This window comes from Strix uralensis, chromosome 9 (genome assembly GCF_047716275.1).
Source record: "Strix uralensis isolate ZFMK-TIS-50842 chromosome 9, bStrUra1, whole genome shotgun sequence".
Taxonomy (NCBI): Eukaryota; Metazoa; Chordata; class Aves; order Strigiformes; family Strigidae; genus Strix; species Strix uralensis.
The window spans coordinates 11,718,598-11,746,123 of record NC_133980.1 but is presented as its reverse complement, the minus strand read 5'-3'; the positions used below and the strand labels follow the sequence as shown (position 1 = coordinate 11,746,123).

Genomic DNA, 27,526 nt, shown 5'->3' with positions numbered 1-27,526 from the left:
GATGCTTTTCCACTTGTTATTCTGGTTATTTGTGCAAGGTGGTAGGAGAAGGACTTGAGCTGGACTTGGACGGGGCACACTGTAACCTGTGATGTTTAGGTACAGCCTGAAGCACAGACAGAAGATGAGTGAACAGTTGAAGAATGAGGTTTATTGGTGGAAGCAGGATGAAGTAATGAAAAAAGGTGTCTGTTTGGAGATAAGGGTTTTTTTTTTTCTGCAGTTAATTCTATTACTGGTGCAGCTGCCCGATAAACCTGGATGTAGGGGTGTCTGCTGTGTCCACTAGGGCTGGACTAAACCTGGATGCTCAGTCTGATTACTTGAATTAACTCTGCAGTAAAAACTCACTTTGCAGGTTAGTCTGAGCAGAGAGGATGCAGGATGCTGGTGAGGGCAGGGGAGATGGCTTTTGGGGATTCAGTAGATTTGATGGGTATATTGCAGATCTGTCTCTACATTTTGTTTTAAAACCACATGCATTAGAGTTCATTTGTTTCTCTCCCACCTCTCACCTACTGCAGTGGGAATGAGTCAGAGAAGAGCTCTGAAAAGTTGCTGTTTCCGAGAAGCCTTGCGTACTCAGATCATTTACCCCTTTGAATCCACAAGCAGAATGGCTTTGTAGTGACTGCTGTATCAAAACTGTGTGTGACATCTGGGAACAACAGAGCCCACTGGGGGAGGAGCAAGTATCCTTTTCATAATCAATAGGGAGAGATTTTAGTTTGGATGTTGGTATGATTATTGCATCCAGTATGATGCCTGGAATGTAAGCTATAATGTGCTGTTTAATATAAAATAGCTATCCTGTGGGCTGTTAGCAAGTGTTTCCAGTGATTTAGAATTAAAAAATTGTAAAAAAAAGAAAAAAAAAATCAAACCCCAAACCACAACAAAAAACCCCAGTCTAAACTTAGTAATTTTAAAAATAATGCCATAACTGCTCTTACTGAGACTAGTCACCTTTACTGAGTTGTCACCTTTGCCAGAGCTGTCTGGTGTATGTGGGATTATAAAGAGAAGGAAGGGTGATTGGGACAGGTGGTTTTTCTCTTATTGGAAGTGCCATCCTATCTTTATCCAAGAAGGAGCTAGAGCGAGCCAGCCTTTGTTTGGTTGCTCTTTTCAGAAAAGCAAAGCTCTTCCTTGCAATATTTATGGTAGCTTGGCTCTAGCATGTATGTATGAGCTGTGACAGCATCCTCATGTTAGCCAGGCTTCGTTCCTACTCCCTCGTGAGAGAACATTAGGGAACTGGCTTTTAAGTGAAGCCTGTTTAATATGGCAAAAGCTGGGAGACTAATAGATGCAGGTGTTCGCAGTATTGGTATGAAATGTGGTGTTTGTATTAGTGTTGTGGTAGCAACGGCCTTTTTAATGGTGAGATGGTAATTTGGTACAAAGCCCCTGTTTTCAGCTGTCTTCCTTCTGAAATAACCTCTTTCAACCTGTTTCTGTTTCTCAAACTTGTTGCTTAACTGAGGCTCAACTGCAGAGAGGACCAACGACTCTGACCTAAAGTTTGTCTCCCTATCCATTATTGAGCATAATAATTTGTCTATAGCTAAAGCAGACCTTGTGTTTGACCGAAGTATTTTTTGGAAGAAAAGCATCTTACCTGGGTTTGCAAACCTCAGAAGGTAGGCTTAGGCTGAAGACCTTGTTTCTCTTATAGCTCTTCCCATGTTTAGTCCTCCCTGTTTAATGTGAGCTCCCTGCCTGCTATGAATCTGTCTTCAGCTTCCATTCGCTGGTGAATCTACTGCACCTTTCTGTGGCAGCGTGAGGAGCCTCTTTGTGCATTTTTTCTCTACCCCAGTAAAGAGTTACCATTAATGGCTTGTTACCTCTAAAATCTTTTGGATAAGTTACACATTTTGGGTTTGATTACTCATTATGAGGCATTTTGCTGGGCTTTGATTGACTTACAGAGCAGAGGTGTTGTGCTATATCATCTCCATTCTTCCCCAGTATCATTATGAAAGTACTCTTTTTAATACCAGCATTTTGAGTGAGATGAAGAATTTAATTTTTATTGAATCTGCGTCCAAAACAGCTGTAGTGAAGATGATCCTGCTTCCTTAACTGCAAGATGCTTTCAGTGAAGGTCTCTTTGCACAAGTTTCTGTTGAAAACAGTGAACCTACGTGGAAAGTTTTTAGCCACACAAGGTGCATCCGTCCAACTGTGACAAGTCCAGCAGTCATCCATATCTCATCTTCAGATCTATGAGGATTCATGGATTGCTTGTAAGGATCAGAGATGAGTAAGGAAGAAAAGCAAACCTGTTAGTGGCAGGCTTAAACACGCTGGGGGCTTGGTGCATTTATCGGAAAAAGCCTGGGGGTTAATAGGTCAAAGATGATTGAAAATCACTGGTCTGGTTCACTAGTTTGATATTCTAGACTAATGTATGAGTTGTTAGCTGTTGCCATTGAGGAGGCAGCAACAAAAAACCCCATACCTGATCTGAGAGTAAACAGGCCTGGGCTTTGTTCATGTGTGGATGTGAGGCTTAGGTGGAAAGTCTCTAAAAAGTTTGGAACTAACAGGACAGATATAAGAGTGCTTCTCCTGCAGCTCAGGAGGTAACCCTTGTGCTTTCAGATGCACAGATTTCTGGTTCAGTTTTCCGTTGGAACAAATTTCTCCCGAGTAAGGACAATTGTTCATGTGATGGCTACTTCAAGACTGCGCTGGATGCAGCAAGGTAATCACTCTGCTGTCCAGATTGTACGTATCCATGCCAGGATGTTCTTGCCCACTAGCTGTTTTTTATTATATTTATGGTTGAAATGGGATTTTCATTCAAAGATCTTGTGTTCAGTCAGCTATGACTTTACAAAGCAATCACTGTGGGGCAGAAACTTGATGCTTGTTCAGTGATAGATGTTTGTTTAAAGTTGGAAGAAAACTTATTCAGCCCTATCTTAAGGATCAGACATTCAAATAAGCAATTGACTTTCATCAAAATGCTTATTAAAACTTTTTAAAAAAAATTATTAAAGAGCATATTAAAATAATACAACCATAAGGTTGACATTTGACTTCCCGGGTCAGGAAGTTAAGGTTCTTTAAGAGACATTAACCATGTATCCTGGGATGTTTGCATGGTAGTGGGGTCATACATTTCATGCATATGCAGCAAGGGGGAATCCCCTCCTTCTGGGACCATGCAGAGTCAGCTGCACTGGCAGAGAATGATGCTCTGTACTGCATATGACTGTGATAGACTTAGCAAATTGTGTATTTAATTTATTCTGCATCTCTGGTAAATACCAGTGTGTTCTAGCTGTATGCATTATGTCATGTACGAGCTTCTATAGCATAATAAAAAATAGGGGAGTGCAATATAATTTCTGGTTTCCGAGATGCTGCATGTAAGAAATGTGTATTCTGTCATGGTCAAATTTGCTGCTGCTAATTGCAGAAGGATCCTGCTTTTTGGAATCTGTGTGATGAGCTCATGTTGGCCAGCAGCTCTGATCATCTTAAATGGAGTAATTGTATCCATTGAGCTTCTGATTTTGTAAAGTCTTATGCAGCTTTCCAGTCTTGTGATGTACAGCTTCCCTAAATTTTTGGTGTGATGTAAGAAATCTTGGGTGAAATTCCCTGCTCTGTTATGTATGAGGTCAGCCTAAATGATCTGTCTTGGCCTTAAAAAGAAAACAAATCCTATTGCCCATGCTTGCCAGCATCTGGACATTTTGCTGTTCTATGCTGCGTGGAGGTCGTGATTTTGTGGACTCTGGAAAACTTTACTTAAAAATCCATTTGCAAATCCATAAGGAAATGTGTGACTGAGGGCTTAGGTAGTCACAGCTGGAGTATCGTGCTAGCTAGTGACAGCAGTGTGTATCCTATAGCTTGGGGGAAGCATGGTAATTTTAGCATATAGCATTTAAAAAGAAATCTGTATCTGCTGCCTTCTTTAATGCAACATAAACTCTTCAAACATAAGCTTTTCAGTGCTGCATCTTTAGAGAAGCATTTCCTATCATTCAGATATATTCACTGTATTACATATGGAAAGCTCTGCAGTTTAGCACCTGAAACACATCTCATACTCTCCAAAGAACGACTTGGAGAGAAAGAAATTCAGGCAAAGCTTGAAGGGGTTGAGGAAAATGAACTCCTGCTGCAGTTGCACACTTGCACACATCTGGTGCAATTGAAATTTAAGAGCTGAATATATCCACATCTGACCATGGTAGGGTCCAAACATTACTGTTGACACTGGTTTTCTTTTTGGATAGGCACACTGGCAGAGTCACTAGCATGTGGAGCCTTGTCAGCTCTCTAATCTAATAGACTGTTCTTGCCCAGACCATTGTGTGTCAGTATTTTATGTACCAAATGTAGCCAGGTTTAATAATCGGCCATTTTCCCACCTTCTGCCAAACTTTTTCCCTTTTTGTCACAATTTAATGTTTGAGTCAAAATCTGCTATGGTAACAAATTATATACATATTAAAAACTGAAAATAAAGATGGAAAGCAGAGTCACAAAAGGTAACAAGAGTTCAAAGTAATGTCACTGAGGGTTTTTTTTAAAGGCTTGAATTCAACCCCATTTTAAAATTGATTTTATTTCTGTTACATATTGTGAAAAGGTTACGAAGAAGTGCGTACTGCTTGAAAGCGTGACTATAGCTTCGTATATGTAAAATTGTGAAAGTCTTCCCTGTACAGGTCTGATTTGATCTATTTGCTTTTTAGTTACTAAACAATAATTTGTGGAGCTTTTTAGATTGTATTTTTCTTACTTGGAATGGTGTCTTCAGCTAGGACCCGTTGAGGATATTTATACTTATTTCTAGTGCCTATATCTATCATATAAAGTATGTTACCGGAAAGGTTTGGGTTTTTTAAATTGCATTTTTTAAAGGGCCCTTCACTTGCCTTGCTGGTGGCATGAGTTGCTGATGTCATGTACTGAATTTAGCGATTAGTGATTTGGAGGAGCATCTCCGGGGAGTTACCTGCCTGGTGAACACCAGCACCAGCTGGAGAGGAGCTCAGTCACCGGGAGGGCATTGGAATGGGGTCACCCAGTTTCTTTGTGATTTTAATGTTTAGTAGGTTATTTCTTATTGCATGCTGATGTGAATCTTGCAGTGAAGTACCACAGCTTGAGTGAAACTTAAACACTTTTGAAACTAAAACCTGGATCTAGGCTCCAGGGCCAGGCAGATGCTTGCAATTAGTTGTTTGTTGCATAAAGGATGCTAGAAAAGGCATTATGTATCCAAGGTATCAACCATTTTGATCATTAATATCCTGAGATGGAGCAGTTTCTACCTCTGTCACATGCAATGAGGGATGCCATCCAGGTCTGGTGTCTACTTTATTGGCACATGGGTTCTTCATGGTTTTGTTCAGACATGATTACACATAAGGTTTCTCCTCCCACTGTGCCATTGCTGCACTAAAGTGGGGACAAATCTGTATCAATGGTCAGAGTTGCTTATCTGAATTATCAGTTAGTTAGTGGTTAAGTAATTTTTACTTTAATTGAGTTCATTCCTCTTGGTAATTTAAGTAGGAGATTTGTATAAGTAACAGAAATAGTTGAATGCCTTTAACAAAAAGACCAGAGTCTAAAATAAATGTAAAGCTTGGTGCCTTACCAAGCTGCCACAGTCCAGTTCCTCCACAGGTCGCAGGGCTCCATGCTCTCTGGTCGGTACTTTTTCAGTCTGTTCCTAATTGTGTGCTGGGGAGCTCTCCTGGCCATGTGCTTTGACATGATCCCAGCATTCACTGAAACTGCTTGAGTTTCAAGACTTCCCAGGATGATTAGTGTGTCTTGGTGAACAATGGTCTAAGCAACTCATTAAATTGTAGTGTATCCTCCTCCCTCTCAGTGCTTACTCCCAACTTCTGGAGAGCCGATTAGAGGCTTGGCAGGAACTCTATGGTTATGCTCTAGATACACTTTGGATTACATTATTGTCACAGTTGAGGTACTGCAAAAGCCATGCCGTTCCCATCTTTATCCTAGTGAGGTACCTCTTTTGATTGTGCAATATCTGTGGCTAATTACATGGCAATTGCAGTGTGCCACCAGCCACCCACAGTTTGTTGTCAGCTCCTTGGGGATCCAGATGAAAAAGGAAAGATAATGTTTTCTTTTTTCAGTCCAGCAATTTAGCTTGCCTCTTTTTTTTTTTTTTTTTTTTAATCTCCTGCTCCTTCAGGTAATAAAGCCAGATGGTAGTGACAAAGAAACAGAAGCCACGCATGAATCTGATGTCCCCGAGGATATGTTGGGGACTTGCATTCCTCAAGAGACAGTGAAAGGCGATGCTAAAAGTCCGGATGTCATTATAGAAGCTCAGTTTGATGATAATGATGCAGAGCATGGACAAGACCACTTGCAGGATACGTTGACTGACGGCATTAAGAAATTTTCCCTGGATAGCGGTGAAAAGGGTGAGTAGATCAGATTGCTGATTTAAACCTTTATTTGAGCAAACTATTGAAGTATTACTTTGTTGCCTTGCTTTGCTGCAAGATATAAAATACAGGCATAAAAGCTTAATGCCTTATCACTTCCACTGCTTTCTGCTAAACTGCCTTCATAGTTTTGAATGGATATTAAGGACTGGGTTTTATGTAGTTTTGATTGATGCAAAGTAAATCTGTGAAACAGAAGTCACACCTTTAGATTTGCAATTCTCAAGGCTGTTTGGGGACTGCTGGTTGCTGTTTAATTCAAGATGCTGCTGTAGCAGTTTCCTTCATCGCAAGCTTGGCTGGCCAATCTGTGTGTCTCAGTTTGGGGATAAGAATATATTTCCTTGGGGGCAGTTAGGTTTGTTGCTGTTTTCAAACAGTTGAGTTATGAGCAACTTAAAGATTTGGTCCATTTAAAAAGAAAATTGCACTAAAACCTAAAGCCAATTACGCGATCTGTTTTGAAGGCAAATGTATTTTATTCTGAATCTGAATTCCTTCCAAACCATCAAGTGTTGCTTAGGGCAAAATAAAATAAGCTCCCCTGTCCCAAACTATGCTTATGCTGCTCTTTGCATGTCCTTTCTAGTACTAAATGCCTTCCTGAAGAGCTGTGTGTTGAAAGGATTCTGACAATTGGCACATTTAACATGTGCCTTCAGCTGCTGGTGAAAAATTTGCCAGGACAGATATTCTAGTGTGTTCCTGATGCATGCCCCAGTTGTCCAGAAAAGATGGCAGTAACTTAGGACATAAGTAGTTCTTGATCTCTGACAAATCGTGGTGGTGGTTGTAAAGCTGTTCTATTTAATACCTCGTGTTTTCCGGAGAGATTGCTTTTGGAGATGCACAGACCTCTGCCTATACTGTTGGTAGACTTCCATTTTTCACACCCATCTGTTAATAAAACTGGAAATAACATTTGAGTGGAAGTGTAGTTTTTATGACAAAACATTGGTTTCAGCTCATGAATGGAGCTGCCACCTCACCAGTTCGTGTTGCTGTTTCCCTCTGGGTACCTCCACTGTCTTTGAGTTACTGCCAAGGTTTGTGAACCAACTTCCGTCTTGTTCCATTACTTTCCAACATAGGGCTTGAGTTGGGATTTACTCATCTTGTCTGCGGATGTTTTACACAGCTAGTTATTAACCTCATCTTTTTTGCAGTCTTGGACACTGTGTTATAGCTGCACACTGTTGAGCTGCCACTTTGACTCGACAATTCTAAATCTCCTAAAACGCTTCTGAGTCACATGTTGTGTCTGTTGCATCTCTGTTGCTTCTGATGCTAAATTAAAATTCAGAGACATTCATTCTAGTTTGAGACTAGCATCTAAAATAAATACATGCTTGAGCCAATATTTTACTTTACCCATATGACTGTGCTGTAGTGTAAAGGCTTGATGAGAGTTACTTTTCTTGGTGCTTCACAGTTCCTCGAGATGCTCTGGAGTGACCTTTGTTGGAGGTTATCGAGTAATCTCTTAAAATCTGTGCCATCTGAGTGGTTTTTGCCATTTAATTCTGTCTTTGGAGAATATTTGTAAGGCAAATGTTAGATCAGCTTATTGTCTACACAGTTGAAATCCAACTTACTTTTCCATTGCAGTTGCTTAAGCCAACTGTTTTCTTTTGTTTTCAAGGCCTTTCAGTGTCCATCCTTAACAAGCCTTGTGGCTGGTGTGGATGTGCCAGTTAGATTTCTGCTGAGTTTGTATTTTGCTATCGCCTCTTTTAATAGTTGCTTCAGCTTCTTTGGCCATATAACCCATATGGATTTTTCTCTAGTTTCTTCTTGCTCTGCTTTTTAATGCCCTCCTTTTTTTATACATATAAAGTTTACGATGCTGCTTTTTCTGAAGGTGTTTTTGAGCAGTTGATGATTGCTTTGGCTTGTTTCCTGTCTTTCATGCAATTTCTCATATCATCACTTATCCAGATTTTAAGTCTTGCCTGGAAAACAGCTATAGTTATTCTAGCATCAGTGATAACTGTCATGAAAAAAGAAAAGATCCTGCCAAACTCAGCCTTCACAGGTGTGGCTCAAAATGCTTTTTTAAAAGGACGAAACATACAATTTTTCAAGGCAGAACTTAGCCTTAGAGGATAATATCTGCTGGACTTCCTAAGGCCATGCACTGGAATGTGGTACCGGCATCGGGAAGAAAGTGCTTTTCACAGTTGGATGGTAGTGAGTGGAAGTGCCCTTCCCTGTGTAACGTGGGCCTCCCCTGGGAGGGCTGCTTGGCTGATGCTGCCTGTTGAACTTTCCTTTCAAGCTAACTGTGTATGAGCCTTTTCATTTATGTTACATCCCTTCTGCTGGAAACAACTACTGCAGCAAAACACGGAGGGGTGGATGGGAGATGATATCCCATGGGGGGATTTCTGGCTGACCCACCAAAACCAGTGCTTTACTTACTTTCCCTGAGAGCATGACTTTGTAGGGTTTATTACACAGACTCATTGCATGGGTTTATGCACAGAAGGAAGCAGGAGAAATAATTTGTGACCAGTGCAACTCTTAAATGAACACTTGTAGTGGGCTTTCTTCTTTTTTTCCCTAATATAAGGAAGTCTGAAGGTTTCAAGCTGGACAAAGATGCCATCAAGGGTATCATATTTAATAAAATACAATCAAGAAACAGTCTATCATGTTCTCATGCGCACTTTATGTATGTATGTATATGCATACATATATGTATGTGTATATGGGTATATTTATTTAAAAAGATCCATATATATATATATGACCTAAACAAAATCCAAACTAGACAAAAAACCACCAGATTTCTGGTGGTGAAAAATATCCATAGCTACTCTAATAGAATCATTAGAGTACTCACTCTGGGGGAAAAAAACCATAATCATGTTGAGACAGTGCTCAAATCTTTGTGCATATACACAAGCTCTGCAGATTGCTGCCTCACAGTTTCAAGATGGCTTTTGTCCTCTGTGATGGAGGAGTAGAATTATGCAATATCTCTGTTGCTGGCTTATTTGTTCTGCTGCTGATGGTCAGAATGAACCATGAAGAATGAAAGTAGACATGTCATTCAAATAAGAGCACTCTGGGTCACCCTGGAAGTGCAGAGGCTGTTTTGATATCTTTTCTACCCTGGCTTGTGTCCCATCCCTCATTGTGGCTTTGTTCCTCTTTGTTCCTCTGCACCATCACCCCATCCATCTCTAGTTACACGCTGGGGCAAAGAATTTGGGGTTGACCCTTGCTGTCAGAAGCTCTGAAGCACGAAACATTGTGTACGCTCATTACGGCCCAGATTTGAGTGGACTGAGTTTCCCTGAAGTCCTTGTACGTTGGACTTCCTATGCCTCTGTGGGGCTTAAAGCAAACTGGTAGAAATTGTTCTGCATGGGGCTGCAGACTGAGACTCAGATGTTGGATCTGTATTCACTGAATGCTGCAGTTAGGAGAGCTGTGCTCCCTGGCCTTCCTTTCTTCCTAAGACCCCAGAGGGATGGGATAAGCAAGAGGGAAGTCCACAGAAGTGAAGGGACCATCACATTCACCCTAATTCTCAGCCCCTGTACTTTCTGACAGTTCTTGTGCTCATAAAAGCGTGTCAATCTTGCTTTGCTCAAGCATATTTAAATAAAAGTTCATAACTGGTGTCACTCTGCCAGAAGCTGTCCTGGTCAAACGAGTTTGCTCTGCTTTTCTGAACTCTTCTTGCAAAGAAGTTGGTTTAAAGATTATTTTCAGAAAAGTCTCTGATCTGGGATGTGATGAGCCATTTTCCTCTCCAGCATACCGTTCTACACAAAGAGCAATATTGTCCTGTTCCCAAGTTAGATTATGTTAAGTTTTGGTCACTGGACGTAGGACTTTTTTAGCAAAGTTGGAAATCTCTTTTCTCTTGCATTTTCAGCTGTATTTCCAAGGTGTAAGTATCTCTGCATGCTGAACAAACTTTCTGGTTTTTTTTCTCTACAAAGACAGTAAGAATGAGCACCCTGAAGAAGGTTTCTCAGCTCTCTTACTAGTGTCCTTCAAACCCTGTGGAGTTTCTATGCCCTGTTGAAATACAGGCAGAGAACAAGGCAATAGCACCCTGACCCTAGTCTGAGCAACACTGTGTACACAGAAAAGATTAATTCTCTATAGTGCTTGGTATTGACCTGCAAGTCCTCTGTGTTTTACCCTGAGACCTCAACTTATTCTGTGTCACTGCTATCCAGAGAAGTCATCCACCAGTTGACATGACCTTTGCCAGGTCTGTAACTCTCTTCTTTAATCCTCATTCACATTGACTACTGCAACAGAGGTAATGTAACTTTTATCTTATCACTTAGTACTAAGCTAGAATATATTATTTCTGTGACTCGTCACTGCAGTAGAAGTATTTTCCTTATACTCCATTTCAATATGTGATAAAAAATAGAAACTTTTCTGTATCCTCCCAACCCAGGAAAGGTGCGAAATGTTCTGTACAGAAAACTTTACGATGCTGTATCCCTACACAGACTTGCGTGTCACATGAGTTTCATACAAATGTGAGCTGCCTTTTGTTATTGGAATCAGATTACTCTGATAAAGAAACATCAGCAGTTGAACAGTAGCAGCTACTTGTACTCTTCAGAATGGCAGCTGTGCTCATAAAAGTGCCTCAGCCTTTCTTAGCGAAAGAATATTCCAATAAAAGTTTGTAAACCGTGCCACTATGCCAAAAGCGATCCTTGTCAAACTAGTTTGCTCAGCTTTTTTCAAATCTTCTCGTGAGAGATCTTACTTTACCAGATACACAGAATATCCTGCTTCCCATGGTGTGCCTCACAGAAGTCATCAAGTTGGTGGACTGGCTGCCCTGGCAATCAGATAGTTGTGTTTGTTCAGGATTTCCACTTACACCTACACTTCTGCAAATCAGAGTTTGAATATGTGAATGTCCGAGGCTTGCTCACTGCCTTGACGTAATGAAGTTTGAATAGAAATAGCTCATTTACAGGCAGAGTAAACTGAGAGCTAACTCAGCCAATTGTGTGATGGAAAATTGAATTGAATAGCTGATGGTTAATAGGTAGAGTCAACAGAATTTAGGTTGGAGCTGCTGCAGAACTTGCTCCTGTCTCCCTGTCTGTTCAGCATTGGCTAGGTGGATGCTGGTCGATCTCTTTTCAAGTCAGATGTGATTGTCAGTCTCTAGTAGCCCTGGTAAAGTCAGAAATTATAACCTAAAATTGCTCGGTATCCACACTGCTACTGACTGGAGGCTGTTACTGATATTTCAGGATTGCTTGGCTCAATGGAAGTGGTAGCATTTGGTAACTTCACTGTATGTTTGTGTGATAATGCATTAAGCAATTATTTTCTCAAGATGATGCTCTAATGCTAAGAAAGATTTTGGATCATTCTAGCAAAGGAGAAAAATGTATTTATAATCTAGAGTTTAATCTCTGTTTTGGACTTCTGCACTTCTCATGCACTTCCATGCCCCCTATTGTGCTTTTGTCCCTTCTCTCTCTCCTTTTAAGCTTGACAAGGTGCCTACCTCCCTTTTGTGTCTTCCTCTGGCACCTGAGTCCTGCAGTTAGCAGTGTCTCTTATTGGCATAGGCAGAGTTTATAGAGATACTATGATTCCTCTCCTTGGCCAAGGCTGGTAGAGAAAGGATGATGGTGATGAGAATCTGGACCACATGTCCCTCTGCTCTGCTCAGGTTCCCCCTTCTTTCAGTTTAGCTGCCATGAAATCTCTGACAAATTTGGAGCCCGCCAACATCACTGGCTGCTGGAAGGAATAAATGTTCTTCTCCCTCCTCTTCAGAGGCTCTCATTCACTCTGAGTGCTTTAAAGGAGTCTTCATGCTTCTTTCCTAGCCTGCAGCTTTCTGGAGATGGATCATCTCCACTGCATAGCTCTTAACATTTCTAGGCCACAGCAGAGTGAAAGCTCACCAGGAAATCTTCTCAGTTACACGGCTTTTAATAGAAATCCTTGAGGTGGAACTGTCAAAAATCAGATCGGTTTCACTCTGCTGAAGCTTAGAAAACCAGCAGAGAAGCTGGAGCTGTTTCAGCTGCTTGAGACTTTAGGTTGGAGCTGCTTGAGCTCTGTATTAGTTTATCCTAAGTTCATGTTTGTGGGTCTCTGGATCTAGCTCTTTTGGTTGTTGCTATAACTTTTCTTAAATGAGAGCATAGATTTCTTGAAGAATAAACAGCATAGCAACTTAAGAAAAGTGTTCTACTGGTATTGAACAAATTGGGCTTTACAGTTGCATTGATTAAATGCTACAGGCTGAATAAGCTCCAGTTATTCTTTTGTTGCACAGCTGAAGCCTGCAATGGAGGTTAATGTTGGGAAAGCCTCTTATGCTGTTCTTCCCTAGTAAGTTATCTTGACACCAAAATGACTTCTTAAGTAAGGTAAACCCCCCCCCCCAAACCTCCCCAAAACTTATGCAATTAGATAACAGGAATTAGATTAAGTTCAGCATATTACTGTATGTTCCTGAATTCACATGTATTTCTCCTTTGAGTCAGAAATTTAGGTCAAGTAAGTGAGAGGGCATGATACTGAGAATGAATGTTGGGTGTGAAGCTGAACGTATTAGAGTATGGTCATTGTTAGCAGTGAGGTTTCCAGGATGAATCAGATTAGGATTCATTCAGCTAACATATTTTCCATGCAATAGTAAAATTGGACACACACACTTTAGGAACAAATGCACATGCAGGAAGGAAGAACATTAAGTAGATAGGCAAAACACTCAATGGAAATGTTTTTGTAACATTTTAATTTTACTTACTGTTAATGTGATAAAACTGTATTTATGTAGACTGCAACACTATCTGATATTTTCAAGGTTTAATTCTGTTGCAATAAAGCTTCCAAGCCCCCTCTTGACTGGCAGTTTGTCAAGGATGTGAGAGGGCCAGGAGGCCTGAGTACCTGTGCTGTGGTTGTAGTAATGTTATGTGGCTACTGGGACAGCTGCAGTTTGATCTGTTGGGCTAGATGGCAGCTTCCCAAAACGATGTTGAATCTTTGTTGTGGATCAGGCTTGGAGGGTTCTAAGGAAAGGTGACGCTCCTGTCTCATCATTCTGCCATCTCTTCCATCCTTCCTCATGGAGGTGGCTAAATATAAGTAAATAATTATATGCTTGGCTGTGTTGCATGTATAAGGAAGCCAGCTATACTCACCTCTTCACATTGCCTTTGCTCTGTGTTATTGCAGATGCATGTCTCTCTGCTGTATGCATCCATTATGCCTTTCCTCTCCCTCTCTGAGGGTCTCCTCTCGCCTGTACATTTTCAAAAACTCTTCCTGCTAATCATCTGAGTCTCCTGGTCCTCATTTTCAGTGTGCCGTTGGGCATGCAGGTGTGTGAGTTCAGGTGTTTAGACATGAACAGCTGTGGCGGGGTGAGTCTGCTTAAATGCCTATTCCAAATAAACATCTCTAAGGAACTTAGTCCTGTTCATTAGACACACAGATCCGTGATGAGACAACTCGGGAGTGCTGCATAGTTTGGGGCGGCTTTGCTTCTTACTTGCAGAGCCCTCTTGCATTGCACTTGGGAGTTGTTAGGCTGAATTGGACAGAATGCATGTGTTACATTACAAAGCTGTTGGTTTAACAGTCTCATCACGGTGAACTACCTGTCTTTCCTCCATCACAGGTGGAAAGCTCTGTGTGTGGAGATATAAATACTCACAAAGTACTGTTTCTTGCACAATATTTTCCTAAGCGAGCCTTCTTATAGCCTGTTTAAAATAAATTCCAGTTTTGGAAAGTACCTGATACCAAGTGAAACGGCACTTTCCTTCCTCCCCACCTTTTGGCGTAGGACCTTTGGTTTACTAGGTGAGACTTCAGAGAGAGCTCACTTGGACCTCTGTACTGTGGACTCCATGGAGAAGAAATCTGCCAAGATCAGAAGTTCAGAGCTCCTACCTCTGTAGGTACCAAAATAACTTTGTAGGAACTGAAATCATCCAGCTAGGGACAGGTGTTTCTAAGAAACCAGATCACTTTGCCTTGATCCTCAAAAAATTACATTTTGGTTTACTTGGTGAAGGGAGGACCAAGCATGATGTAAACCACTGGTTCCTACCATCAGTTTTGTGTTCCAGAGGAAAAACCTGTTCTGTGCCAATAAACATCGGTGGCAGAATGTGAAGAGCCCTTGTACTGTCTTCTAAACAGCAACATGTTTCCTTCTCATTGTCCCTAAAAATGAAGATTGTAGCAGAATAGTGTAACCCAGGGCAAATCTGTGCATGCATTTGAATGTATTGCTTTTTGGTAGAAGGGAGTTTTCATTTCCGTGTGCTTCTTGTATTGATATAGACAGAACTTCCAAAAACATGTCCTTTTTGAGTGTCACACACAATCCTTGAGACGTTTATAATAAATTGGTTTGTTTTACACCATTTCCTGTATGTATTTGGTATGAAACCAGAATATGCTGAAAACTGATTATTGGAGCAGACATCAGAGAAGCTAAGTGTTGTTTCTTCATTAGTAAGTAGTAGACTTTGCTATTGAAAGGTTTATGGATGTGCTGGTCTGTGAGCAGTAAACTGAGGAGCAGTATTTTCTTTTTTAAAAGCTTCATATCAATAATGCCTTCTGATGGTATTCTTAGATATGCCCATGTAGAGTGAGCCAACTAACTTCTCAAGTAGATTTTTTTTTTCCTAGCTGAAGTATCAAACATTGAACTATTTTTTTAAAAAAACTTGTTTCTTTCCATCCAGGCAGGGAGATTTTTTTTTTTCCAGTGAGTTGTTTTTGAGATCTGAAACTGTGATATATTTTCATTTGCAAGTGGATATTGCATCTTTAATTGTATTCTTTTTGGACAGAATTGCAAATTTCCACAGTGACCAATGCAAACCTAGTGAAAATAATTTTGGATCTGTCACAAGTAATCAGAATTCTAGCCTGATGACTTTTGCTCCACTTTGGCCACCTATTAATGTCATGGTAATTTAATTGTAAAAGGAAATTTGGGGGGCTTTAAAAAAAAATAACATTTGACCTAGGAATGCCTGTCAGGCAAATCTAAGTGTGTATTGAAGCTGCCTAAACTGATCTCTTATAAAGGGAGACAAATTCCAAGTGTCCTGGATCTACTTTGTTGGTAATAACATAACTAATTTGAGTTGCTTTTTGTATCTAGTGCCTAATTTTTTTTAAAGTAAGACTATTACAGTTTTGGTTTGTCAGATAATCGCTGAAAGGAAAACACTGAGATTATAATGCAGTTTCACTGGATCCTAGTTGCTGAAGTGTGTTTTCACTGTAAGATAAGCTTATGAAGTATTGCCCAAGCTAACATAGTAAATCTTTCTCAGAAAACATGTCTTTGCCCAGGGTGGAAATATTGAATGGTCATTGGATAACCACTGCAGTAAAGGGGTCAGAATAATTCATTTTTAGTTTGGCATAATGCAAGGAGTTTCTTCCCACCTCCCCTGCTCGAAATCCTTCTCCTTTCACAAGTTAACTCTCCTTTAGGATGCCTCAGTGGCTCAGCCCTGTTGTGGGAGATGTTGTGTCTCCCAGCTCAGATCTTCTAGACCACCAGGCTCTGATGAGGCCCTGATATCTACCCCCTCTGCCCACCCACCAAGTTCCAGCTTCACTGGAGGGAAGGGGGATGTGCGATGAAGGACAGGGACTGTCAGAAGTGTAATTAGGGGACTTGGGTACCAGACTGTCTCAGCAGATTATTCTGTGAGGTAATTTGACAACTGACCCAGGTGGACGTTGGATCTGGGTCATTGTCCTTTCTGAGCAGAGGGGTTTGTCACAGGGCGCCCATGTGGCTGGTGCTCTGCTATTGTAGACCTCTGAGCATTAGACGTAGCCCCGGTACCAATAGAATTTTGACTTCATAAGGAGCAGGTACAAGCCATAGAGAAGCCCACATCTCTTGGCCCCAGGAGTACAGAGTTCCTTGTGTGTCTTCTTCCCTGTCCCTTGTTTCAGGAGTGTTCCCCATTAATAAATGTATGTGATGACCTTTTAGATACTAAAGTTGATTAAGAAAGATGGGTAAGTAATAAGTAGATGGCTGGGATTTGCTTCCTTCCTTCTCTCTGTTGATGGTACAGTTATAGATCCTAGGCTCTGTCATCTGGAGTCTCTAATAATCCCAGGATTTTTGGGGTGGGATACTGAAATTGGAGAGACCGCTGAAGAAGAAGGTGCTCTCCAGCCAGCCAAAAGCCCCTGGTTGATGTTGGTTGTGAAGGAAAAAGGCAAGTTCTACCATGTGCCACAGTGAGAATTTAGATGCTTTCTGGTATCTGTACTGGGTTCACATGGGGCTCAGCTTCAGCAGGATGGGGGCAGTGCCCCAGCCCTGCATGTTCTTCATTCCAGGCAAAGGAACCCTGGTCACCCATTTGCTGTGCTCCTCATGACAGTTCACTCCTGGTGCCTCTGTGCTTTTGCATGTGTGTATGTGATACCTCTCAGGGACATCACTGACTCCTTTGTTGACAGGGAAAGCTGCTTCAGTGAAAAAATGCAAGTGACATTTTGGAGAAATGGGAGTTGGAAGGATAAGTGGAAAGAAGGCAGTGCTAACAAGGGCATTTTCCTCACATGGTTCCTGGTGCTTTTCTCATTCTTGCCTGCTGGACCTTGAGTCGCTGCTGTTGTTCTGCTACACTGGGAAAGCAGCGAACGCAGCTCTCTCTTTTTTCCCAAACATGTTTAGGTCTGGTTTCTCTTCCAACCAGTATGTGCCGTTCAGTGGGGAAGAGTTCACTCCAGTAAAGCCCTGGGCTTGTGGCAGGTGTGCCTGAAGGCATGGCCTTTGGAAGGCTACCAACCTACCCTTGTCCTCTGCCCCTGCCAGTGTTTCTTTGTTCCAGATCGTCCTGTTCTTTCTCCTAGCTGTCTTTATGGTTGGCACACTGTAAACCTATGACTATTAACTGATGGCTTGAAGATTTATAAGAAAACAAAACAGCTCCTTGCTTTTATTCTTTACTAACCGATTGCCTGGTATGACCTCTAGCTGGCAAAGACCTTAGAGGAGGTAAGCCAATGAGGTAACTTGGGTATCCCCACTTTTTAAACTATTTATAATTATCTCAGCAATGTTTTTCCCCAACTTGTTTGTCACCATGAAACTCTGGGTAGTTTTATCTCTTAGTAATGCTGGTTGTGGCAAATCTGAGTTCATTTCTGTATAAGCAAAAGAGAAATGAGTTTGCTGCTGCTACTACTGCTGGTTTTTTTAGGAAAGTAGATTTTTACTTAAACCCCTGAATATTTGTCCATCCTCCTCTCGGCCTTGCTAGCAAGTCAGTAAAGATAAAATAAAATTAAAATCACTTAGATTCTTCTGAAAAAGATGATCTCTGGGGAGAGGCGAAGTCTGAAGAGCTTTGTATCAGAAGGCAAAGCTGGGGATAATTAGCGGCATATGAGAACCAGAGTTTGTCATTAGAGCCATAGCTGTCATTGTCAAACGACTGCTGGGGTGACATTGCCCGAAGGCAAGCCAGGCCATCCGCAGCAGCAGGACCATCTGTGAACGTGCCCTCGTGATGGTGGTGCACAGCCGTTCCCCTCGGGGCAAGCTGCTGCTCCCCGTTGCCACCCGAGCTCCCCTCAAGCACCGGTCCCCAGCGCCCCAGCACTGCTTCGTGCTGCTGGCAGCTGCAGCCTCCCCTCCCACAGCCCAGCCCCCTTCATCCGTCATGTCACCAGCAGCCTCTGTTGAGAGTCCCTGCGGGACAGATGGGTGTCGTCCGGGGGCCAGGGTCTGCCTGTCACCGCTGTTCTCCTTTGAGGCTTTCTCACGTTCATGAGCGCCGTTGGCCTGCTGGAGAACAGTCTTCAGCCAAACGTTGCTTTATCTCATGTCTTCTAAGGGAAACAGTGACAGCTACGTCCCTTGAAACTTGCAGTTAGTGCCACGGTCTCTCTTTAAGAAAGCAAAATTTCTTTTGAACACTCAAGGCCTGATTTTGGCACATGTGCATGAGATGGATGTGATTGCCATACAAGTGGAAAAAAGCGGCCATCTTCCACGAGCCCTCCAGACAAGAGCACATGGATGTTTGCATCTGAAAAATTCTGTCAGAGCAGTAACCACAGGCTCTCAGCAGGGATGCAGCTCAAGAAGGGACCGGTCCCAGTCTTCTCCATGGCAAAGACCACTTTGGATGTTTGTAAACACTAAATGCATCCAGTGTGCCAGCCATCTATAGCAGATACTTCCAAACTCAGATACTTGAATATTTGAAAACTGCAAACTAGAAATTAGTTGACAGTTGATTTAAATATTATTGGTATCTGGTCAAGAGATTTCAGGGGGAGGGAGCTGTTTGTCATATATAGTGATTACTTTCATAAGACTTTCTCATAATCCTGGTCCACAGCTGAAGAGGGTCAGCTTAGTGGATATGGTTTAAGTTTTAAAGATTAACATGCATTTTATAACCTTGCATAATATTTTTGAAGGAAGATAAATATTAAATGAATGTATGTACTTAAAGGACTACTTATATAATGTTAATTACTTCAACTAAGAAATGCCAGGAAATTCATGTAGTTCTTAGTATTTAATAAGCAGAATGTGTTTTCCACCATTTTGTTTATTATAGCTGGTATAGTTCTACTTGTAAAGTTGGGATTTATTTTGATTCTTGTTTTTCAGCAGATCTGCATGGTAAGTGAACATATATCTGCTTTCTGCCGTAGTCTGGAGAAATAATAATTGCTTCATGCTTGGCTATTCTAACACTTGAGAGATCTTCTTCCTTTCAAACAAGTCTACTACCTGCACCTTGTAGTTTACAGCAAAGACCCAACAAGAATTTGCCATGGAAATGTGCTACAGTAACTGTTGTGTTTGTTTGATGCAGCGAATGCTGTTGGGATCAGCGGTGTGCACAGAACAAAGCAAAATGATGGACCCAAGGTGAATGATCCCAGGCTCCTCCCAGATAAGTTTCTTCAAAGGACAGCCAAGGTAACTCTGTGGCGAGTAGCAGACAAGCACGTGTGTACTCCCAAAGGCTGAAGGAGACCAGCCCTGGCCTCCCTGTAGTCTCCATCTGTTGATCTTTGAATCTCATTCCCTGTTTCAAAGAGTAATTGTCCAATCTGATAAAAATCAAGTGTCTTGTTATTTTTACCAATTATCCTAGTTTAAATTCCCTTTGTTTGTTACGCAAAATTACTTAGCAAGATTCAGGAAAAAGATTGGATACTAATATGAGTGTCAGGCTATCCAAAGTTGTCAGAATTAATTCTTACAGATTTTGGAAAGGCTGCTAGTGCTGTTGGTTCAAGATTTGAGTCAATCTGAATGTGAAGAGACCAGACAAGGACTACTGGGTCAGGCTGGGTCAGGTCTCCTCAACATCTTGTGTCTTCCCTTGCAACCTCTGATTCTGGTCCCTGTTGTGGGCTGGGCTGCCCTCTGGTCTCATCCAGCGTGGCAATTCCAGCGCTCAGAACCGCACAGAGGTGCAGCTTCTGAAACCTTCTGGAAGAACGCTTCTGTATAAGCTTAGGAAATCAGCTATAATGTTTCTGTTATCCAGTGATTTATTATGGTCTACAAAAATATAGCCTGGATGAACACCTCTCTGGAGCAATTATTTAGTGATATTGTAATTTATTATTCTTTTCAAAGCCATCTTGTATAAAGGTAAAATAACCCCTAACTTCAGAAAGCACAGAGAGGAGGAGAGAACTGCCAAATTCCCCACAGCACATCCTTTCCTGTGGTTAGCATTGGATCCGCCAGCGGTACCATTTTTGGACTGGCCTGTTATGCACTGAATGTTGAAATCACAGGCCGAGGATACAAATGAAAGATTTTACAGGAGTTGCTTGTATGTTGTGGCTAATTCCCTGCCTTTGGAAGCATCTGCTTCTTGTCTGGTTTTGTTCTGTAATCAAGAAAATTGCTGTAGAGAGCTAGCACTTGGAAGGCACTTAGCTCTTCTATAGCCATGAGCAAGATGGCAAGGAAAATACATTGTAAATAGGTACTCAGTTAAAAAATGCACACACACATATACACACAGAGGGAAAACATGATATAGGCCTTGTGATTTTTCCAGATATTCTGCTAAGCCTCTGTGTATCCCTATTCTGTTAAAGAAAATAAGTTTCTCTGAAGGTATTAACTGTAGAAAACTTTGCTTCTTCCAGGTGGTCTATATTTTGGAAAAGAAGCATTCCCGAGCAGCTACGGGCTTCATCAAGCTTCTGGCAGACAAGAACAGTGAACTCTTCAAAAGGTGTGCCATGTTCTCACCTGTGGACCACAGAGTGCCCAGGGCCTACGTATCCTTGGCTGATTGCCCTCAAGACTTTGTGACCAGGCCTGAGGACTATTCAAATATGCTCTTCATCTGTCGCATAGTGGACTGGAAAGAAGACAGCAACTTTGCGACAGGGTATGTGGCTGCCATTGGAAGTAGAGATGACTGAGATTTCTAGTTGGGAGTTCTTGGTTTCACTTAATTTGATACATGCAATACAGACAGGAATCTGTTAACAAGATGCTTGTCTTGTATCCCTCTGTTATTTGGTGGATAAACTGTGATGAAGCTAAGGATAGCTTGTTACTAATTCATCTCATGGCTACACAATGTTAGTTTCTTTTGGGGCTTGTTTCAGTGTGCTGGCACATCACAGCATTAATGAGCATACAGTCTTTGCTCAGAAGAGCTTGCAGTCTGGAGGGAGCACAGAGGGAACTTAGACTGACCAGCACAAGCACCCTTGGGTGCTGGCAGCCTTTCAGTCTTTCCTCCCTTTGTGTAAGAGTAGTACACAGTGTGTAGGCATTTGACTGTTACCAGAGGAAGAAGATCAGTAGCTGTGGGGCTCATCTTTGGTTTTTGAACCTTAACTGATAAGAACTAGAAAGAAGTCACAGATTTTTGTGGTTTTAAATTTGTGTTGCTTCAAGGAGGGATACTAGAAATCAAGAGATCTCCTGAAGCAGATGAGAAGGGTGTTGCATGCTCTGCGTTTCAGGAGGCACTGCTGTCCAGAGTTCAAATTGCAGGCACTGCTATGAAGGAGGAGATTTTAAGCAAGGGCTACACAAATGACCTATGCTGGGCTGGATCCAGATTGCAAGTTTGTGTTGCCTCTCCATGAGGAAGACCCTGTAGTTTTCAGCATTTTCACTCTTTTCTTGGGAACAGCTGCAGTGTGCCAAGCTCCCACCTGGAGTGGCCATGCTGTTTTCTATTGAGTGGGTGTCAAAAAGAAATGGTGGACCTTGATGAATCCCAGTTTTCCAACATAATCCCAGTCATGCTGGGAAAAACTGAGTAGTCCTGGTTTAGTTGGTGTTCTAGAGTAGGTAACTCTGACCTATGGCAATGCTGTGGTCAAATTTTGCAGGTGATGGGGATCTGTATGTAATCTGGAGCATGTGCGGTAGTGGGAGTTGAGCATAAAGCCCAACTTTTCTCTCACCCTTGCAAAGCCATTCTGATGGGGTAGCACAACTGACCTACAGTGTCAGCACTGTGGTTTTTGGAGTCCTTGACTCAAACGCCTGGTGAAGGTTAAAACTTACATAAAACTTTTAATTTTTTTTTTTAAGACTAAGTATGTTGGCACAGATCTATCAGCCCTAGAACTAAAAGTAAACTAAACTGAAGTCCCCGTTTCCCTGAGTTTAAGTTTTTTATCAGTTGTATTCTCCTTTGTGGGCCCAGTAATAGCAAGTTTCACGTGTACTCCTTGAGAGCCACATGAGCCATTAAGTCACTCAGTATTTCCTAGCTAAACTGCAGTGCATGAACTGAAGTGGCCTCCCTTTGAGCCCCGCTTAACTAGGGGCTGGCTGTGCTATGAACTTCACTGTGACTAAGTTTCTTATTGGCAGAGATTTTCTTTGTCTTCTTTGACTCCAACAGAGAAAAGACTGGAGGGTGATTGTACTTCTTGGATTCTTGTCATGAACAACCCCCCCTTTTCAGCAGAAACGGGGAAAGTTAGGAGGATGGGCTAATGTCTTTTTTCATTGGCTAATGTGTGTATCTTTAATCTGTGCTTCTGACAACATTGTATATTCTCATCTGGCTGTTTTGGTAGTTTCCAAGATGTAAAGGGTGTTGTCAGGAAAGAAAATGTCCATGATTGTCTTCATACATAGCTGTTTCCTCTGGGACTTGGTTGCACTTCAGTAAGTGCCTTGTGGAGATGGGAGCATAAAACCTTGGTGACCCATTTTGTTTTTAACTATAAATACATACTTGTTTAAACACTGAAGGACAAGGAAACCTCAGAATCACAGAATCACAGAATCTTGAAGGTCCCAAAAGTTCCTGTTTGCTTTTGGGCTGGTTTATAAGCTTGTTTATAAGCTGTGTTGCTAGTTGTGGCCCACCTGAAGGAGGGAAGAGCAGGTGATCTGCAGCTCATTGCACACTTGGTTTTTTTGAACTTTCTTGTGCAGCCCTTATTTCTACCCACAGACTTCATGATACCCCTTTAGCAGCACCACCACAGTTTTGAAGGTGTCTGGACTAAAAAGCCTGAAGGTCATCACTCTACACCATCTATAGTCTGTTGGAAGTATGACAAGGGAAACTCCCTCCATAGTTGACATTCATTTCCCCTGGATGCCTTGGTTGTGTCCAGGTATTCTCCATCCTGCAGCTGAACTCCCCCGGCTGGTCATACACCTTCCTCAGCTCTTCTTTTCCCCTGGGAAGTTTAATGCCGGGTTTCCAAGCACAGTTAATGGCATAGTCTGGTCTTCACAGTGACCACGTGTGGCTGGAGCAGTGGGATGACCTGGCCAAGAGTTTGGTGGTGGCACTGGCCATCCAGGGTGGTCACCTGCACAGGGGCAACCTGACAATCCCTGGAGGTCCCTTTGGGGAGGGGGGTGCGTTTCTGTGTCGTGATTGCCACCTGGTGGTCACCAGTGAGACACTGTCCCCTCTGAAGGCCACCCTGTCACCCCGACTGTGCTGGGAAGGAGCAGGGAGGAACTAATGGCTCCATGTTCCACTGGCAATGCCCTGAGCGTGTGCTGCTGTGCTCCCTCCTGCATGTGAAGTGATTTTACCAGTGAAATGCCATTAAAGTGTACCTGCTTGAGGTAGCAGGTAAAGGAAAAGCAGCTCTAAAATGTTCTCCTTTTCCAGATAAATATTACAGATACTGCCACATACAGTTATTTTCTGGAAACTTTTTTCAGTGTTGTAGTCCACAGCTGTTTGGAGTCTTAGTCCAGATGTCTCTGCACTTTTGGAGGTGGTTAAGGTGGAATCTTTCTACCCCCACATATGATGATGGATTGGACTATTAAAAAAAAAAGTAATAGTAAAATGTTGAATCACTGACTCCCTCTGTGTCTCACGGGGCTTGTGTCTATTCGAGCTCAGGGCCTTAGATATTGTTCTGTCAAGGTGACAACATTTGTCACGGCATTTGCAATAAAATGAAATGTTGCAGGATGTTCTTTCACTTGATGCTCTTTCCAAAGCCATCCAAGTGGCTTGAATTCCTTTCTTCTCTGGCATTTTATTCAGTTTTTTTAATTCACAAATGTATTTGGTGTGAGGGGAAATGACCAGATACCTTGGGTAGCTCACTGTAAGGCTCGAGGGAAGGTCCGATCCCTGAGCAGTGTAGCTCTGTTGGAAAAACACCTTCTTGTAGATAGGACTGTCTCTCAGTAAAGCTGTATTCCCCTGGCACAGCTGATCACCGTATTGCTCTGAAGCATGGGATGGCCCCATCTGTGTGGGGAACACCGTGCTGCTCCTATGCTCCCATGGCGGGTGGCCTGGCAGCTGAAGGGAGGCAGCTCCATGGTGTGGAGTGGGGCTGGACCGTGCTCTTGGGTGCTGGGAGTTCCCGTGACACAGCTCTGTCTCTGTGATGCTCAGCCCTGCAGCCATCTCCCCATCTCCACTGGAACCTTTTGACTTTATCAAGCCTGTACAGTTCTGCCTGTGAGCTCCAGGCCCTGGGTGGTGGGAGCAGCCAGGTGGCCTTCCTTACTGTCCCCTCTCCTGCTCCTGTACAAGCTTCTTCTAGGAGTGGTGGCTTTACTGATGTGTAGGGTGTTCTGCTGCTGCTGAAAGAAACCTTCCATGTAGGATGACTGTGGACAAATCTGCTCCAGGAGAGACTGAGTAAGGTTGTTAAGTCCCCATGGAAGTTATTCACTCCCATTTGGGAGCCTGCCCGTCTTTCCAAAGGAAACAAGCCTTATGCAATTATGCTTTGTCTTTTTGGAGAGTTCTTATCATGTAACCTTTGAACGTGTTGGCCAGCTTCAGCTGAGTCTGGGGAGTGGAGAGGGTTCAGATGTTTGTAGAAATGGGTGGCTGAATAGATGCGATCAATGTCACCGTGAAGGGGAAGATGGCAGCAAGAGTGTGGCTCTACCCCAGGCACACGCACATGGGAGGTCAAGCTCCAGTGTGTCGGCAGCTCGGAGCAGTCAGTGAGTATACCCTGTGAGAATACCCTGTGCTGTGTGCTGCCCAACACTTTAACCATGGCATGTTCCCGTTGGTGCACACTACCACCGTGTCTGACATCAGTCCAAGGGTATTCAAGGAATTCAAGGTAATGCTCCTCCATCAACGTCACAGAAAAGTGTTTACGTCTGTAACCATTATAATTTTTTTACCTTTTAACATTTAAAAAAGAGATACACGCAAGCCTGGGGTGTCACAGACACCATGACTCCCTGGGAGTGAACGTCTGACTGCTGCTGGGCCCTGTGCCTGTTGTTGTTTATTAAGCCTCTTGAACTATTCTTGCTACCCTTGGTGGCTGTGGAGCCCCATGAGTGATTTTACAGCCTGGCTGTTACTCCAGGGCCATCGGTGATCCTATATGCGTTACCTTTGATCACATGCTGTCCTGTCAGATTTTGCTCTGATGCAAGTCATCATGTCTGCGTGACTGTAACATGGCCCCAATTAAAGTCAGTTGTACACTTTTTATTTCAAGGTACTTGGGAAATGTTCCCTGGAACACTGTAAATCAAATGTTAATTACTATTAAAAAAATATTAGTCCTATATCAAACCTCTGGGTAAACCCCTTACGGTTCGTAATCTAATTTCAGTAAACGGATCAAGAGAACATGGGTTTCAAGACTGAGCTGGAAAGCACTCTGGCATTCAGAGGTGCTTTCCATGACTTGTCATGCAGACATCCAGCCGCCCTCCTGGTGCACTTCCCAGCTCTGCCTTTCCATGAGTAGGTGCACCTGAGACTCAAGCCCTTGCCATTTCTTTTTGGTAGGGTAACATGTCCTCTCTTTTCCTCTTTTTTTTTTTTTTTTTTTAATCCATCCTTGGTGGTGCTGGTGGGCCTGTGGACCCATGGGCTCGTCCTTGCTCAGTCTCCCAGCTCCACACTAGACGTAGGAAATGAAGTGGTGATTTCTCTGGGTTATTGTTACTGCTGAGAGAGAAGGAGATAAAACTGATGCCTCGTTTATTTATATTAAAATAAGGATCAGACTGGGACCCAGCTGCAGGAACAGACAACTCAGCCTCAATGCCAAACGTGCACGTATTTCTGCCGTACAGTTTGTACATAAAATTGAAACAATGGAGGGAAATATCTTTTATCCTTGTTTTCATTTTTATTTTAAAGCTAGGCAATGTGAACTCTACAATTTACCACGCCACAAAGCGCGCAATCCTTTCCAGCATATTACACAATGTGACAGGTTTATTACGCAGCCCTTCCCGTTGTGAAGAGAGATAGCTTTGCTCCCATAAAGAAGATGGGCTTGCTTGTGCTGCACGGATGGGGTTTGTTCTGTGGCTTTATGGCACATTTGAAGCCCTGAGAGCATCTTGCTCGTCCAAATGACAAGTGCACTGTTTTGGCCCCAATTTAGGAAAGTAATTAGTGCCTGTTCTCACTCATTGGAATTAAAGCAGAAGGATCAATATAATGATTGTGTATTTTATGCAGTGGAAAAACACTTATTAGAGTGGCTGTTTTTGCACTGTGTTATTACCCCTCTCTTTTGTGTAATATTTTGATGGATTTGCCTTAATTTCAGTTGTAATTTTCTTGGGTCAGAAGTGTTGTCTCTATTGGTTGTAATGTGCCATTTGCCCTAATGGCAGTATATTAAAAAGTAGTTTACCTCTATGTACTGTAGAGCAATTTGAGGGGGTGAGAAAGGGGACAAGGGGAGCCACCTTGGGACACAGGTTCTCATGTGGTATTTGTAACCAGCTGGGGAGGGAACAAGTGTCCCACTCCTTTGGAGTCCCAGTTTGCACGCTGTGTCCAGAGCTGAACACTTGTTTGACACCAGAGCACTTGGACAATTATGTACTGGGGTTTGCACTGGAGCAGATGGAAACTTTCTCTAAGCGTAATAGAGCAGCAGCCTCATCCACACATGTGCAGAATACATCAAAGACTATTAGCATGTGGGAGACAGTTTCTTCTGTCTATGACTTGCTTCTAGATCGTTAGCTCCTCTCCAGTTAGCTCCTGGTTCAGATGCTTCTGTTTAGCTAGGAGAGGAGGGACAAACTACTGGGAGTGTTTAGGTCCTGGAAAGAGCCTGGAAAATGGTTGGAAAGATGATCTGTGGGCATGTCTATGTGTGTGACTCCTGTAAGGAAGGTGGTAAAGGTTCTTTGCACCTCTGTCTTCATAGGGCATCAGTTTGCCCAGGCAGAGATGCATATCCTAGGGTGGAAAGCAGTGTGCTGAGCTCCCTGGGAGCTGTCTGGAATTGAGTGGGAATCTGTTCTCTATTTTGGGTGGTATGGATAAGTCACCTTTTTCAGTGGTGAGGAAAGGAAGGAAAATCTCAAGGGAACCAGCCATGTGTAAAACTAGAGCTGCCTGTGTGGAGGGCTCTGCTTTTCTTTTCCCTGTTGGATGTATTTTTTTCTAAAATTTGACACTTTCTTACCTCTGCAACACACTAATAATATAAAACATCTCCTTAAAATGAGATGCACGAAGCAGCCCAGGGTAGTATCTGGCTAATGTTTTGCAACTCCAGCAGACGTAAGTCATGGTATGGTCTGAATTCTTGCTAAGTCTTCTGCTAAAACTCAGGGAGAAGTGAATGGG

The 27,526-nt window shown here is 42.5% G+C and overlaps 1 protein-coding gene across 2 annotated transcripts in view; it reads left to right on the top strand.

Annotated features, from left to right (window-relative positions):
• The window catches only part of DIS3L2 (DIS3 like 3'-5' exoribonuclease 2), a 192,929-nt gene that overhangs the window by 53,047 nt on the left and 112,356 nt on the right, over nt 1-27,526 (top strand). For both annotated transcript variants that reach the window (XM_074878691.1, XM_074878690.1), the window contains 3 exons: nt 6,206-6,440; nt 19,325-19,431; nt 20,625-20,872. In XM_074878691.1, coding sequence (XP_074734792.1) covers nt 6,206-6,440; nt 19,325-19,431; nt 20,625-20,872 — 590 coding nt within the window. The remainder of the gene's footprint in view (nt 1-6,205; nt 6,441-19,324; nt 19,432-20,624; nt 20,873-27,526) is intronic.